The following is a 15023-nucleotide window of genomic DNA, read 5'->3' on the forward strand; positions in this document are numbered from 1 at the left end:
GTCTATATTCCAGTTTTTAAATATGTCCCAATAGTGTCCTTTTGAGACTCTGGCTCCTCCCTTATTAGATCCCATCCAGGATCATGTATTGCATTTCACTGTCATTGTTTCATTAGTTCTGTTTATTTTTTCAAATGTGGAAACATATATCAACATAAACTTTCCCATCTCAACCAATCCCAAGTACACTATTCATGGTAGTAGTAACATTCACAATATTGTGGTACCCATACCATCTTCCATTACTAAAAGTCCCATCTTCCCAAACAGAACTCAGTACACATTATACATTAACTCCCCATTATACCTGTCCCTGCCCCGACAACCTGTGCTTTCTGTCTGAGCTTGCACATTCTCCAATATTTTCTGTGTACCATGAGGCTTAAATGTTAACATCCTAAATCTAAAACAACCAACTTAACTTCAATAATATACACAAACTATATTCTTATACTCTTTCTGTTCTCCACCTTTATGTAGTTCTTGTTACAGACTACATGTTTAAACTTTATGAGTACAAAACCACTGATTTATCATTACATTTTATGCATTTGCCTTTTAGACCTTGTAGGAAATAAAAACTGGAGTTAGTAACCAAAAGTACAATAATACCAGCGTTTGTATTTATCCAAGTCATTAACTTCACTGGAGATATTTTTTCTCCTCGTAATAGCCCCCCTTAACTTTTGTTTACCTATAAATATCTTAATTTCACTTTCGTTCCTGAAAAATAGTTTTGCAGGATATAAACCCTTTTTTAGCTTTTTTTTTCTTTCGTTAGTTTAAATGTGTTATCCCAAATATTGGGGATTTGGCCTCCATGGTGTCTGTTGAAAAATCAGCTATTAGTCTTGTTGTACATGATAAATTGCTTTGCTCCTGCTACTTTCAACATTCTTTCTTTGTCTTTGTACGTTTTTCTTAAAATTTTTTCTTCATTAGAGAAGTTGTGGAGTTACAGAACAATCATGCATAAATTCCTATTTACCACCCTTTTGTTAATACTTTGTATTAGTATGGTGTACGTCTGTGTTTTAATGATTTGACTGCAATGTGTCTCTGTAGAGCTCTTTGAGTTTATCCTGCTTGGAATTTTTTGCCTTCTTAAAGGTATAGATTCATCAAATTTGGGGAGTTTTCAGCCATTGTTCATTAAAATTTCTTCTGCCTGTTTCTCTCTTTCTTCAGGGATTCCTGTAATGTGTATTTCGATCTACTTTATAGTCCAACAGGTCCCTTGAGCTCTGTTCAGTTTTCTTCATTCTTTGTTCTTTCTGCTTCTCAGACTGGATTATTTAATTGACCTATCTTCAAGTCACTGAAGATGACTTTCTTCTCAAAGCTGCTGTTGAATCCCTATAGGAAATTTTTCATTTCAGTTATTGTACTCTTCTACTTCAAGATTTCTATTTGGTTCCTTTTTATAATTTCTATCTCTTTATTGATACTCTCATTTTACTTATATGATGTTTCCAGATTTCCTTTGATTGTGTGTGTATGGAGGCATTTAGTTCTTTGAGTATGCTTAAGAGAGTTGATTTAAAGTCTTTGTCTAGTCAGTATAATATCTGGGCTCCTCGTGGATGATATCTGTCAATTTATGTTTTTCCTTTGAGTGGATCAGAATTTCCTGTTTCTTTGTGTACCCTGTGATTCTTTAGAGGAAAACTGGGCATTTGAATATTATAATGTGGTTTCTCTGGAATCAGATTCTTCCCTTTCCAAGTGTTTGCTGTTCTTGATTATTGAAGCCTTGGTTCAGCTAGTGTTTTGAGAGAGATTTCTTTCAATGTCAGAAACTTAAAAAAAAAAAAAAAAGAAAGAAGAAAGAAAGAAAAATAAAACACCTCTTCTATTCTTTGCAGATTAGCTCTTTAACTCTTCACCAGGCCAGTTACAACTTTGCCTCAATCATTAGTTCCTGTCTGCACTAAGCCAGTGATGAAAGCTTGGGATTTTCTCAGGTCTTCATTGTACATGCATCCTGGGTAGGCATATGAGTGGCTTTCTAAATCCCCAGTATAAATAGCTTCTTTTGGTTGTCCTGTTTCCAAAGGTACTCTTTCCTTGGGTTTTCCTCCCAGATTCATTGTATGTTTCAACTATAATCTTTTATCCCAGGTGGCTCTGGGTGTTTTTATTGAACCTTAAAATGTTTTCTAGCAGTGCCTGCTGCTTTTCTGCCCTAGGTGAGTTCTAAATTAGATGAAACAGATGTAGATGCTTTACATTGGTCCTCCTGGTAGCCCCCAGACAAATTGGAATAGACAACAAAATAATTTTGCCACTACCCCAGGGATGGGACTGAGCAAAGGCAAGTAAAATACCATAAAGCTTTCTTCCTGTTCTTTCTTCCTATTTCTTACTTCCATTTAATTCTTACCTAGCACAAAGCAAATATTTGAATAAATTAACGGCTGTTGGTTGCAACTTATGACTTTGCTAGCCTTTAAGAACATCATTTAAAAGCTAACACCAAAAGTGAATGAGGAACAAAAGAAACTTTGAAATAGAAGTCGAGGTTTTAAAGAGATTAAAGTATTAAAAATATTAATATATTTTCAAAGGAAAAGGTATGCAAAATTATAAAAAGAATAATATCTAGAAGTCATTTAGAAGTAATCACATTTCTCTCTTTCATTTCATGAAAGAATAAGGTCAGATAGGTTAAATGACATACTCAGGGTCTCTTAGCTACTTAGTAATAGAATACATTTTCACATCTAAAAATGAGAATGATGATAATAGTAGTATCAACCTTATAGAGTTGTTTTGATAGCTTATTGAGGTAACTCAAGAAAACCACTTTGTGAGAATTTAATAGATGTTAATAGTCATTATAGTTGTTAGAATACTTTCCTTTCTGAAAATTTTTTAAACAATAAAAGTCTACATATTTTAACATATTTGAGGGGCTAATTAATGGCATAGTAAAGTATCACCGAACCAGGTAAGTGCAATTTGAAAAAGGAGAAATTAGTCTTAAACAGTGTCGTAAAATTCCTCTAGCAAGTCACTTCCGTCATATCTGGTTTAGTAGTTTAGATGGATATGTTTAAATCATAGGTGCTTTATAAGATTTCAGTATCGTGGACTTTTGTTAAAATATTGAAAGCTCATTAATCTTGACTACTAAAGCAGATTTCTGACATTTTTATTCTGAGAAGGGTACCCAGAAATGGTCTATTAAATAAGTGTCTGAGGATCACTCTTTTCAAAGCTGGTCCACCTTTGCACAGCAAATGGCAGTTAGCTGTGTACTAGCCTATATAACTAGGGCACTAGAACTCTTAAGAGCCCACGTTTGATTGAAAACTTAAGGATTCATTTATTAGATAAATATTTATTTCCCTTCTCCCCTTTACATGGGAACTCTTTAAGAAAGAATTGTCTATACTCATTTTTGCTACTTTCCCCATTTTCCCTTGAACTCATTCCTGGCTGGCTTTTGCCCCCAGCATTTCACCAAAATTCTCTTGTCAAGCTCACTAATGACCTCTGTTTGCTAATTCAAATGATCAATACCAGTTCTTTTCCTACCTTACCTGTTCAAGCCATGGATTACTCCCTCCTGGAAACCCTTTATTGGCTTGGTGTTCTAGTCCACAAGCTGCTAGAATGCAATATACCAGAAATGAAACGACTTTTAAAAAGGGGAATTTAATAAGTTGCTAGATTGCAGTTCTAAAGCCATGAAAATGTCCAAATTAAAACAAACGTTGAATCAGGGCGGGCCAAGGTGGCTCAGCAGGCAGAGTTCTCACCTGCCATGCCGGAGACCCGGGGTTGATTCCCAGTGCCTGGCCATGTAAAAATAAAAAGAAAAGTGTTGAATCTAAGGTATCCAGGGAAAGATACCTTGGTTCAAGAAGGCCAATGATATTCAGGGTTTCTCTCTCAACTGGAAAGGCACATGACAAGATCTGCTAGCTTTCTCTTCAATGGCTTTCCAGGGGCACTTTCAGTTCTGTTGGTTCTGTAGGTTCTGGTGGCTCTGGTTACTCTAAAGTTTTTTCCAGAATGGTTCCCTCTTAAAGGGCTCCAGTTAGCAGCCCCATCTTGAATGGGTGGAGACACATCTCCATGGAAACCATCTAATCAAAAGTCTCCACCCACAGTTGGGTGGGCCACATCTTCATGGGAATAATAAAAAAGATTCCATCCAGCAATATTGAATGAGGATTAAAGGATATGACTTTTCTGGGGTACACAACAAATTCAAACTGGCACACTTGGCTTCTCAAACACATACTCTACTCCTTCCTCATTGGATGTTCCTTCTAGATCTCTTTTCTTGGTTTCTCCTCATTTTGTAATTTTTAAACTTTTGAAATACTCATGTTCAGTCCTTGGGTGAGTTCTCTATACTCACTTCCTTGGTTATTTCATCTGCCTCCTGGCTTTACTGCTAATGGTTCTCCAGTTTTAAAATCCAGCCAGCTCTCTTCCCTGAGCTCATGTCTCATATATCTGACTACTCAACAACTCTACTTGGGTGACTAAATCTCAAACATAACCTACCCCAAACTAATCCTTTCCCCTACTAATTTGTTCTTCTCAAATACTTTTGTAGCTCGGGAGAGGTAACTCCATTTTTCAGTTTCTTTAGTCAGAAAATCTTGGAGTTGCCTTTGACTTCTTTCTTTTCTCACGTGCTCATTTAACTGATCTTTCTTCTTCCCTCATTTTCTACCAACAATTCACTACACAGTGAGCAAAATGATCCTGTGAAATTCTAAGTCAGATAGTGGTTTTTCATCTCGTTCACAGTAAAAGCTGAGGTATTTGAGAGAGCTATACAATTAGATCCCCTCCTCAATCACCACACCCCTACTGCTGTTTGTTAAATTCCTTAATTCTTCCCAACCAAGGACTTTTGCGCTTGCTGTTGGCCTGAAAAGTTCTTTCTCACTATACCTGTGTGGCTCACTCCCTCAGCTCTCTTAGGTCTTAGCTCAATGTCAGAGTGTCCTTCAGTGACCACCCTATTTAAAATTGCACCCTCAGCACCTTCCTATTCCCTTTCTCTGCTTTGTTTTCCTCTATATCCCTTACCACCGTCTGGCAAACTGATTTTTTTATAGTCTTGCCCCCCCTCTCCCATTAAACTACACACTCTGAACACAGGGTTTTTTGTGTTTTGTTCATGTCTGCTTTTCTTCCTATAATTCTAAATATTTTAACATTAACTTGCTAACTAATGCTATAGTAAAGTCTCCCTGAATCAGACGAGTGACAATTTGCAAAGAAGAAAATATGGTTAGTTTTAAAACATGGTGTTAGACACATAGATGATGTTCAGTAAATATTTGTGGAGTGAATTTATTGAACTTCTATGCAACAGTAGAGTAGGGAACAAGACATAACTCCTCATAGAGTTTACATTCAAGTTAACTAAATGCAGCAAGCCAGTAAACTGTATCCTGTCCAATCTAGAGGGGAAAATGATTGATTGCTAGATTTAAAGACATATTTGAGACTTTTCCCGGATTTGGACTGTAATAAATCCAATTAAGTGATGAAATTTATAGCCTCTTAATCTTAATTCCTGGCGTATTAATTGGGTGCATACTCCACATTTGCATATCAGCAAAGGACTCAGATAGCATCAGGAACACATACAAGGCCAGTGCATGTCAAACTGGGTCATGAAATCAATTTAGTGAGATTTTGTAATGTTTCCTGTTATATTAATTCTTTAATCACATAGTAAAAAGTAAATGATTGTATTAAACTTGTAGTTCTGTATGTATAAATATATACAGGTATGTGTTTGTTGGGAGCATTCTCAAGTATGTTTATTATTGCATTGTAAAATTTTGCTCTTCTGGGAAATCATGACATTGGTCCTTTTCTCTTTAGACAAGTTAACATGTTTATGATACGATATTATTTAATAAGAGAATATTTGCTTCTATTAAATTAGGTAAAGTTTGAAAATCTTAAACTTTTATCATAAGGACAGTCTAATAAAGATCCCTAAATAAAATTTTAGAGTTCGGTTAAAAATATAGGCATCCTTGGATTTAATTGATACAGAATAAATTGCCTGCTAGTTTTGGTTTGCATTGGTTTGGTTTTATTGGTAATATGTCTGTATTCAAATTTTGCTCATTATTTCAAATTATTAAAATTTTATGAAGTTGCATTGTTAACTTTAAATATGACTTCAGACATTTACTTTTAAAGCAGACCATATGTACAAAATTCTGAATTTACACTAAAAACTATGAGGGAGTGATTAATATATACATTCCTTTTTTACAAAAAGGCTTTAATACAACAAAGAAAATTTATAAAGGAAAAATTTAATGTAACTTCAGAAATCCCTAATATTCAGAACAAATTCTAACAGAATTTTTCATCTTTATACCTTCCAAATACATACAGGAATGTATTTAGTTACCATGATTAATTATTAAATGCAGTTGCTTTTTTAATAGTATTATAATAGATCACCTTTAGATAGCACACAACTTCCCAAATGCGTTTTAAAATTTGCAAAAGTTGGTTCTCAGAGTTTTATAAAGTGAAGTTGTGGCTGCACAGATTCAAGGCCTTAAAAAATTATTTGATTACTTATCTTTAATTTTTTTTACCTGTCTCTTTCTCTTTTTTCAGCACATAAATGCACATCATGCTTATGAATCTCAGATCTCTTCAATGGCAAAGGCCATGTCTAGATTAGAAGAAGAGCTTAGGCGCCAAGAAGATGAGAAGGCAGGAGTATTAAATGATTTGTCATCTCTTAGAGAGCTTTGCATTAAGCTTGATTCAGGCAAAGATATTATGACTCAACAATTGAATTCCAAAACCCTTGAATTTGAGAGGGTAAGAACTAAAAAAATATTGTCATTGCACATTATTTTATTAAGCCCTACTCTAATTGTTTTGCTTTATTATTCACTACCCAGTATATCTTTTCCCCTTCAGAGGTGCTACTTTGGACTATTGGCCTTTATTTATTAAGTTTGACTACTAGATTCTTTGCCAAGATTTCTCTGGCAAAATGATGATAAAATTAGGTATACCATGTGTGGGATAGATGGGTATTTAGGAGAATATAATGAATCTTCTAATTATAGTTTATAAATTAGGAACGTATCTCAGTACATTTCTTTATGTGTTTGAAATTAAGGCTGAAATGAAGACTTGAGTGGTTCTTTACTTCCCAATTGAATATTTTTCCTGATAAAAGTTTCAAGGAGATTAGGTCTTATATTATTTAAAAAATCTAAATTAGATGGAAGTTCCCATTCCCAAATGAGGCATTATTTCAAACAACCCAGTGGGTGTTTTGAAACATGGATGTTTTCACTCACCTATTTGTTTCTTTATTTTCAGTTGCTAAAAATCTTAAAGTACTGACTTGACTGTAATCAGAGTACACATTTTTAATGGATCAGAAGGGCCTCATTGCTGATAGGTTGTTTAGGATTTCAATGTTAATGACCTCTTGAAAAGGTAGCCTGAGTAAAAGCTGAGGTTTATTTTTTGCCAAATAAATCCTTAGAAAAAAAAGTACAGGTTGTTTTGAAGATAAGATGCTTTTTCTTATATTTAAAGAAGTAGTTAAAAATCATTAACCAGTATCCAAAATGAAGCAACTGATAGTATGTAGCTCTGCAGAATTATAAGATGAAGACTTGTTCAGAGTAACACTGAAATTGTGTTGAAGTAATACTTACTCTGTTTTTCTTATAGGTTGCAGCAGAATTAGAAAATGTAAAATCAGAAGCAGACCTGTTAAAAAAACAACTGTCAAGTGAGAGACATACAATTAAAAACCTAGAATCATTATTGGCTACAAATAGAGATAAAGAATTTCATTCTCATTTAACTTCCCATGAGAAGGATACAGAAATTCAGATACTTAAAGAGAAGTTATCCCTTTCAGAAAGCAAACTGTAAGTGTCATAAAATCAGCCTATAGGAAGAAAATATCTTGTCAAAAATATTTCATTTGAGGGGGGGCTTGGGTGGTAGCAGAGGGGATGAAGGGTGTTACAAAATCAAAGTGTTTGAGTTATATACCTGCTACTTTTAGAAATTCAGGGAAGTAGTTAAAGAGATACATGTATGGAGATGTAGAATTGGAGATGGAGAGTTCAGCACTGAGTTGGTAGCCATGGAAGTGAATGGAAGGAGTGAACTTTAGAAAAATACTTAAATGAAAGATAGAGGAGTCTTTGAAGGAGTGTTTCACGAAGAAACACAGAGTAGATTGTACCAGTGGAAAAGTTACCTTTTAAAAGAAGTTAGAAACATTTCTCTTTATGATGCATGAGTCAGGAAGAGTGGTTGAAGGTACTTTACATCTTGGTTTTACAGTTCCTATCTTTAAATTTGCATCACTAGCATTGCTCCAGTGCCTAGTACATAGCAGGAGCTCAGTGAATATTGTTGAATGAGATAAAAGAGAAAGAAAAATGTGATAGAAGCTCCAGAGCTTTAGAGGTTTATTATTGAAATATCTTCCATCTATTTTCTTCCTGAAGCATAACCACCATTCCTACTTTCATAAAAACAAAAAGAATGTTACTACAAAACAGAATATTACTTATTTCTTTGTGTTTTTTTTGTGTGTATGTGTATGTGTTTTTTTTTTTGGTTTGGTTTTGGTTTGGTTTTAAGAGCTAGTCAAAGTCGGGAAGACACCATACTTCGAACCAAAATGGCACAATTACAAACAGAATTTGATGTTATGAAAAGGCAAATTTCAACTGAAAGATATGAACGGTAAGAGAAATTTTTATCATTGGATGGTGTATTTAATTTCCTATTCTATTCCAAAAAGAATTTAATATGTCTTGCAAATAGCAAACTTTTAAAATTAATATCTAAAAGAAATTCCTTTGGTGTGTCTCCCCAAAAAGGCAAAAAAGTGCAACATGGTGGGGGAAGATGCTTCCGGGCACCATACTTTTGTCAAGCTTTGAACAGCTAGCAGTAACTAACAGAAACATGTAGATTGCAGTAAGAGGATGAGCACTGAATCAAGAAAAGGTTTCTTTAAAGCAGTAGGATCCTGTGGTGCCCTGGCTGGCCCCTTTCCACCCTTCATTTTCTTGGCACAGAGCCAGCCCACATTCCCAATGTGGGTTCCTGCTCCTGGTTCTGGAGGGAGTAGAAAAACCCTATGCATAGATTTGGAGCATGTGTGTCTACCTACCACATATAATGGGCAGGCATACATGAGGGATTTGCCATCCCAGAAATTGGGACCTGAGGGATTTGCCATCCCAGACATTGCCCTATGTGTAGAAGGCAGATCAAGGAACTCTTCTACAGAATATTGTGGGAGAGCAGTCAAGTTGTGCAGCCTGGAAAGAAGGGTTTGCTGGTTGTGGGACATACAGTGCAATATCTCAGACATGAGGAAACTGTTTCCTAGGGAAGAAGGGATATGCAGAGTAAACAGAGGGATTCTTAGGGCACCTGCACATGCCAAAACTAGAGGCATACACAGAAAAGATCAAGGAGGCCCTTAAGCTTTGGCTTCAAACTTTTTTCCAAACTTATTGTATGGATAAGCCCAGAAGAAGAACATTTGCACAGATTAATGTGCTAACTAGGAAAGGTTTTCTTTTTTTTACCTCTTTTTATTTTGTTAGCTCCTAGCATTCAAGGAAAGCGCTGTCATAATGCTAGCTGGATACAAGCTTAAGGAACCTGAGCCTCAGAGTCTAAATTCCAGTAATAGCACACTGAAATATCAGAATGTCCAGGTTTCAACAAAAGATTGCAAAATAGCCAAAGAAACAGTAAGTGATGGCCCAGGCAAAGGAGAAGATTAAAGCATCAGAAACCATTAGTAAGAGGATCAGAGCTGGGATGTACCACAGAATTTAAAAATATGTTCCTAAGTATGCTTATAGAGCGAAAGGAAAATATGGACAAAAAAACAAAGGAAATCAGGAAACTAATAGATGAACACAAAGAAAGTTTCAGTAGAGAGATGGAAATTAAGAAAAGGAAGCAAATGGAGCTGAAAACCAAATAACAAATTTAAAATTCCCTAGAGGGATTCAACAGCACATTGGAACTGGCAGAAAAATATTCTGTGAACTTGAAGATAAGACAATTGATAGCATCCAGTCTGAGGAGCAGAAGGAAGAAAGAATGAAGAAAAGTGAACAGGGCCTGAGGACCCTGTGGGACACCAGAAGGAGAAGAAAGAAAGGGTCAGAGAAAATATTCAAAGAAATAATAACTGAAAAGCTTCCCAAATTTAACAAAAAACATGTATATACGCATCTGGGATGCTCAATGGAATGTCAAAACAGGATAAACCCAAATAGACCCACACCATGGCATATTATACTTAAACTATCAAATGTCACCGATCAAGAAAGAATTCTGCAGGCTACAAGAGAGAAGCAACATGTCATATACAAAGATCCTCAATAAGATTTACATGTCAGTTTCTCATAGGAAACCATGGAGGCAACAAGGCAGCAGAAGGACTTATTAAAAGTACTGAAACAAAAAATTGCCAACAAAGAATTCTATAACTGGCAAAACTGACTTTCAAAATTAGTGGGAACATTAAAACATTTCTAGATAAACAAAAGCTGAGTGAGTCTACCACCACTAGATGGGCCCTCCAGGAGATGCTAAAGACAATACTGCAGATAGAAAGGAAAGGACAGTAGGCAATAGATAAAAGCCACAAGAAGAAATAACAATCTCCAGTAAGATTAATGACGGGTAAATATAAATGCCAGTGCTATTGTATTTTTGGTTTGTAACTACTTTTTTCTTCCTACAGGACTTAACAGGCAAATGCATGAAATATAATGAGAAATTCGTGGTTTTGGACTCATAATATTTAAGCATGTAATTTGTGACAATAGCTACGTTAAGGTGGGGGTAGAGAGAGGCATAGGAAAGTAGCTTGTGAATACTCTTGAAGTTATGTTAGTATCAAAGCAAACAAGAATGTTACAGGTTTTGAATGTTGTATTTAAACCCCCTGATAACTACCAAAAAAATATATCAGAGAATATACAAGCTCATAGAGATAGAAATTAGAGTATAGATTGCCAGGGGCAGGAGCAGGGGAAATGGGGAATAAATGCATAATGAGTGTAGGATTTCTGTTTTGGAAGATTGGAAAGTTTTAGTGATGACAGGTGGTGAGGGTACCATAACAGAGCAGATATGATTCATCCCACTCTATGGTAAGGTTGGAAGTGTTGAAATGGGAACATTTATGTTGTATATATATATTCCCACAATGAAAAACAAAAGAAAGAACAACTAAAGAAACAATGGCAAAAGTAATACTTGATCCTGGATGGGATTTAACAAGGGAGAAGAGAAGGCTCAAAAGGACATTATTTGAATGTATGAAAAAGATTGGATTATAGACTGTAGTTTTATATCAGTGTTAAGTTTCTTGAACTGTAATTGCACTTAAAGTGTATATATACGTGAATATCCTTGTTCTTAGGAAATATACATGGCAGTTCAGCGTTCAAGGAGCATCAAGTATACAACCTGCACTGAAGTGATCAGAAAATGGTTAGATAAATAGAACGACAGACACAGATTGATAGATTGAATGCTTTATTAAATGTGGCAAAATGTTAAAATAGGGTATCTGGGGGGATTGCATTACTTTTGTAACTGTCCTGTAAGATTGAAAGTATTTGAAAAGTGAAAGTTTAAATTTTAAAAATAAAAAAATTAAGAGATAACAAACATTGTGAAGCTAACATCTCTGCAGTAAACAGAATAGTAGGTATTGTATTAATGTTTCCTGTACCATTCCTCAAAACAAAGTGGGGGCGTTTATTCCTAAGAGTATAAATAAGGAACCAATAAACGACTAGAAATTCTACAGGGGCCAAAATAATGTCCAAGTAGGAAGTTCCAAATACAAATAATCTGATTAATCCTCCCAACTAACTGATATTTTACCTATATTACAGATAGGGATACTGAGACTTAGGATTGTAAAGTGATTTGCCCACGGTCATACAAATAGTAAATGGCAGAGCTGAGAAAAATTTAGGCAGGTCTTTCTAATTCCAAAGAATGTGCTCCTAACTTCTACAGAGAATTCCCTGTAGCTTACTTCTCTTTCAGTTCATTTGCTTTTAGTATGTTGAAAAATTTAATTCCCAGGTGATGCAAACAGAAATGAGACCTGCTTTAAGAGTTAAAACAAGTCTAATTTGCAAATTAATTGTCAGGTTACTTTTCTTACATTAGTCTTTCCTATCATATAAATACATAGACGTTAACATTCCTGAGAGTTCATTCTCAAATAGTGGTCAAATTGCTTATTAGGTCAATTTTTTAGTTCTCTTATTCTGATCCATTTACATCACAAACTTTTGAGTGATGTGCTAGATTTGAAATAGAGAATTTGCTAGGAAAACTATTTTTATGCTTCCAAAAAGAAATGAAGCCTGAGATTGTGGCAATGAAATAAAAGCAGTTTTCATTTCTTGAAATTTAAAAGATCTAATTTCTGAATGCACTAAACTCTACATATATAATTTCCATATCTTAATGATAATGTAAATTACCTTTGCTTCAAAAGTCCTGAATCAAACTCTCTGTAGCTCAGGATTAGAGACCCCAGTAGTTCCTTAATTTTTTCCACGCCCCTAGTCCCTAGAGAAGCCTTGAGCCACATGACTATGACTTTTCTACTCCTTATCATCCAAGTAGGTATTCTCAAAGTGAGAAATATCACCCCTGCTCCAAGTAGATGAAAATTGGTTCATGGGTGGGGGGAGTCGAAAAAAATCTTAAGATGTAAAGTGGGTTATAGCCCCCCAAAGAGCCATAGCACAAAAACATATCTAGTATATCTATAGTATTAAAATTTCATGAGGTGGGGAATAATTAGGGGGAAAAAATGTCTAAAATAGCTCCTTTGGGGATGATAATAGGGGAAAATTTGGGAAACACTGATCCTAGGTAGAAATTCTGGATACTGATGAAAATCAAGACAGGAAAAATGTCTAGGCCAGGATCTCTGAATAGCCCACAAACAGAATGGCAAAACAATCACCATGCTTTGTGGAGGCAGACCCAGACACAGGGAAGTAAAACAGTACAGAGCGAATAGGTTATTTCATTTCTGGCATTTGGGAATTTTTAGGCAAGAAGAAGGAAGAGGACTAGATTTATATGCAAGAAGAGATAGGAAACGGAAGGGCAGAGTAGAATACCAACCAGCTTAGAAAAATCTGTTCATGGAGGGGTTGGATGTGGTGTTAGGGCTTAAGTTATAAATTAGTGAAGTGCAGATAGTTCCCAATTTATCTACCGCCTACACTAAGTATAAATGACTTTCTTTGAATTAATGAGAAGAAGGTGAAAACAGGAAGAAGGTTGTCCTGTAAGGGTAGCCTTGACAAGCTACAAAACCCAAGTGTTTACTTTGCATACATTTTATTAATAGCCCAGTCTTTTTACATATATTTTATTAGTAGCCCAATCTTTCTATATCAGTTCATTATAAAACTACAAAGAGCCTGATAGTATTGTGTCTCTACACAAATAGACTAAATGTACTGTTTTCATTATAGGCCAAGCACTATGCCAAGTACCAGGAATATCAATTGAATAAGATACTCAAATGAAAAATGGAATCCCAAGTCATCCAGTATAATGAGGAAGACGCAGATACAGATAATTTAAAAATAGTATTGAACTTCAGTTATCAGGATGGATGTAATATTTTATGGGAACACCAAAGGATGGATCCTAACCTATCCTGGAATCATTATGGAAAGGTCAATTTAGGGCGTCTTAGATGTCCAGTAGAAACTTAGATGTATGTATGGAGCACAGGCCAGGACTGAAGATGTAAATTTAGGAGCGTCATTGGCATAGAAAAGTACTTAAAGCATGGGAGAAGTGAATATAGACCTAGTCCTCAGGAACACCAATGTTTAAAATGTAAGGAAGAAAAAAAAATTCAGTAAAAGAACTAAGAAATGGTCATCTAGGTAGGAAGACAAATAGGAGAGTGTCATTGACACCAAGAATAATTTATAGCATCACATCCCACAAGAAAGGTCAAGTTAGCTTAGGAAATTTGCCTGCTAATGTGCAAGCTAAATAAGTTCATTGTAAATTTAAGAAATTTTAAAGCATGAAAAAGAAAATTAAAATTATCTGTAAGTTTTGCTTTCCCATAAGCATTATTAACATTTTGAAGTTTATCTGGTCTTGTGTTTGTGTGTGTATCTGTGTAGATACTTATTATTCTGTTTCATTACCAACTTTTTCACTGGATGTGTTGTGAGGATTTCTGTCCTTAAGTATTATTTGCATTACTGCCTATTATTCCACCATGGTTGTACAATAGTTACTTTAAACAATCTCTTATAACATATTATCTGTTTTAATTGAAATTTTTTACTTGAAAAGTATAACTTTTTACTTAAAAATTATACAGGGAGGTAGTATTTAAAATTTTTAGAAATCCTAATTAATTTAGTAGAAAATATTAACAATAATAGCACCTTATATTTCTGTAGCACTTGAAGGTGTTTCAGGATGCTTGCCATTAACTCTTTTTAATCTTTATTTTTAGAGAACGAGCAATACAGGAAATGCGTCGACATGGTCTCTCTACACCACCCCTTAGTTCTACTTTGAAGTCTCCTTCACAATCTCCTGAACATACAAATTTATAATTATCAAAAAGGTATGTATGTAACACCAAAAACAGGCAAAACTAATCTAATTATCTGATAAAAATTCAAAAAATAATTATCTTTATTGGGGAAGAGGAAATTTGTTGGGAAGGTGTTTAGGAAAGTTCTCTGTAATAACAGGAATGTTCTCTATCTTAATGCTGGTGGTTATGGAGTATATACCCATTGTACTCCATAATCATTGAGAATTCTCTCAAAACGCATTGAGAATTCTCTCCTGCCATGCCAGAGATCCGGGTTTGATTCCCGGAGCCTGCCCATGCCCAAAAATAAAAATCTCATTGAACTAAACACTTAAGCATTTAAGCAATGGGGCAACTAATTCAGTAAACTGAG

General features: G+C 35.0%; 1 protein-coding gene across 3 annotated transcripts in view; it reads left to right on the forward strand.

The window, feature by feature from the left end:
- Positions 1-14677, forward strand: part of CEP135 (centrosomal protein 135) — a 98091-nt gene extending 83414 nt beyond the window's left edge. The window contains exons 22-26 of one of the 3 annotated variants that reach the window (XR_013165893.1): positions 6622-6831; positions 7705-7907; positions 8635-8739; positions 13551-13757; positions 14564-14677. Coding sequence is in view for 2 of the 3 variants with exons in the window: in XM_077136925.1 (XP_076993040.1) it covers positions 6622-6831; positions 7705-7907; positions 8635-8739; positions 14564-14666 (621 nt within the window). In the remaining variant the exon portion in view is untranslated. The remainder of the gene's footprint in view (positions 1-6621; positions 6832-7704; positions 7908-8634; positions 8740-13550; positions 13758-14563) is intronic. The other 2 variants (XM_077136925.1, XM_077136926.1) reach the window with 2 other exon arrangements.
- The last annotated feature ends 346 nt before the right edge of the window (positions 14678-15023 follow it).

The sequence above is a fragment of the Tamandua tetradactyla genome, chromosome 19 (genome assembly GCF_023851605.1).
Source record: "Tamandua tetradactyla isolate mTamTet1 chromosome 19, mTamTet1.pri, whole genome shotgun sequence".
NCBI classification, from domain to species: domain Eukaryota; kingdom Metazoa; phylum Chordata; class Mammalia; order Pilosa; family Myrmecophagidae; genus Tamandua; species Tamandua tetradactyla.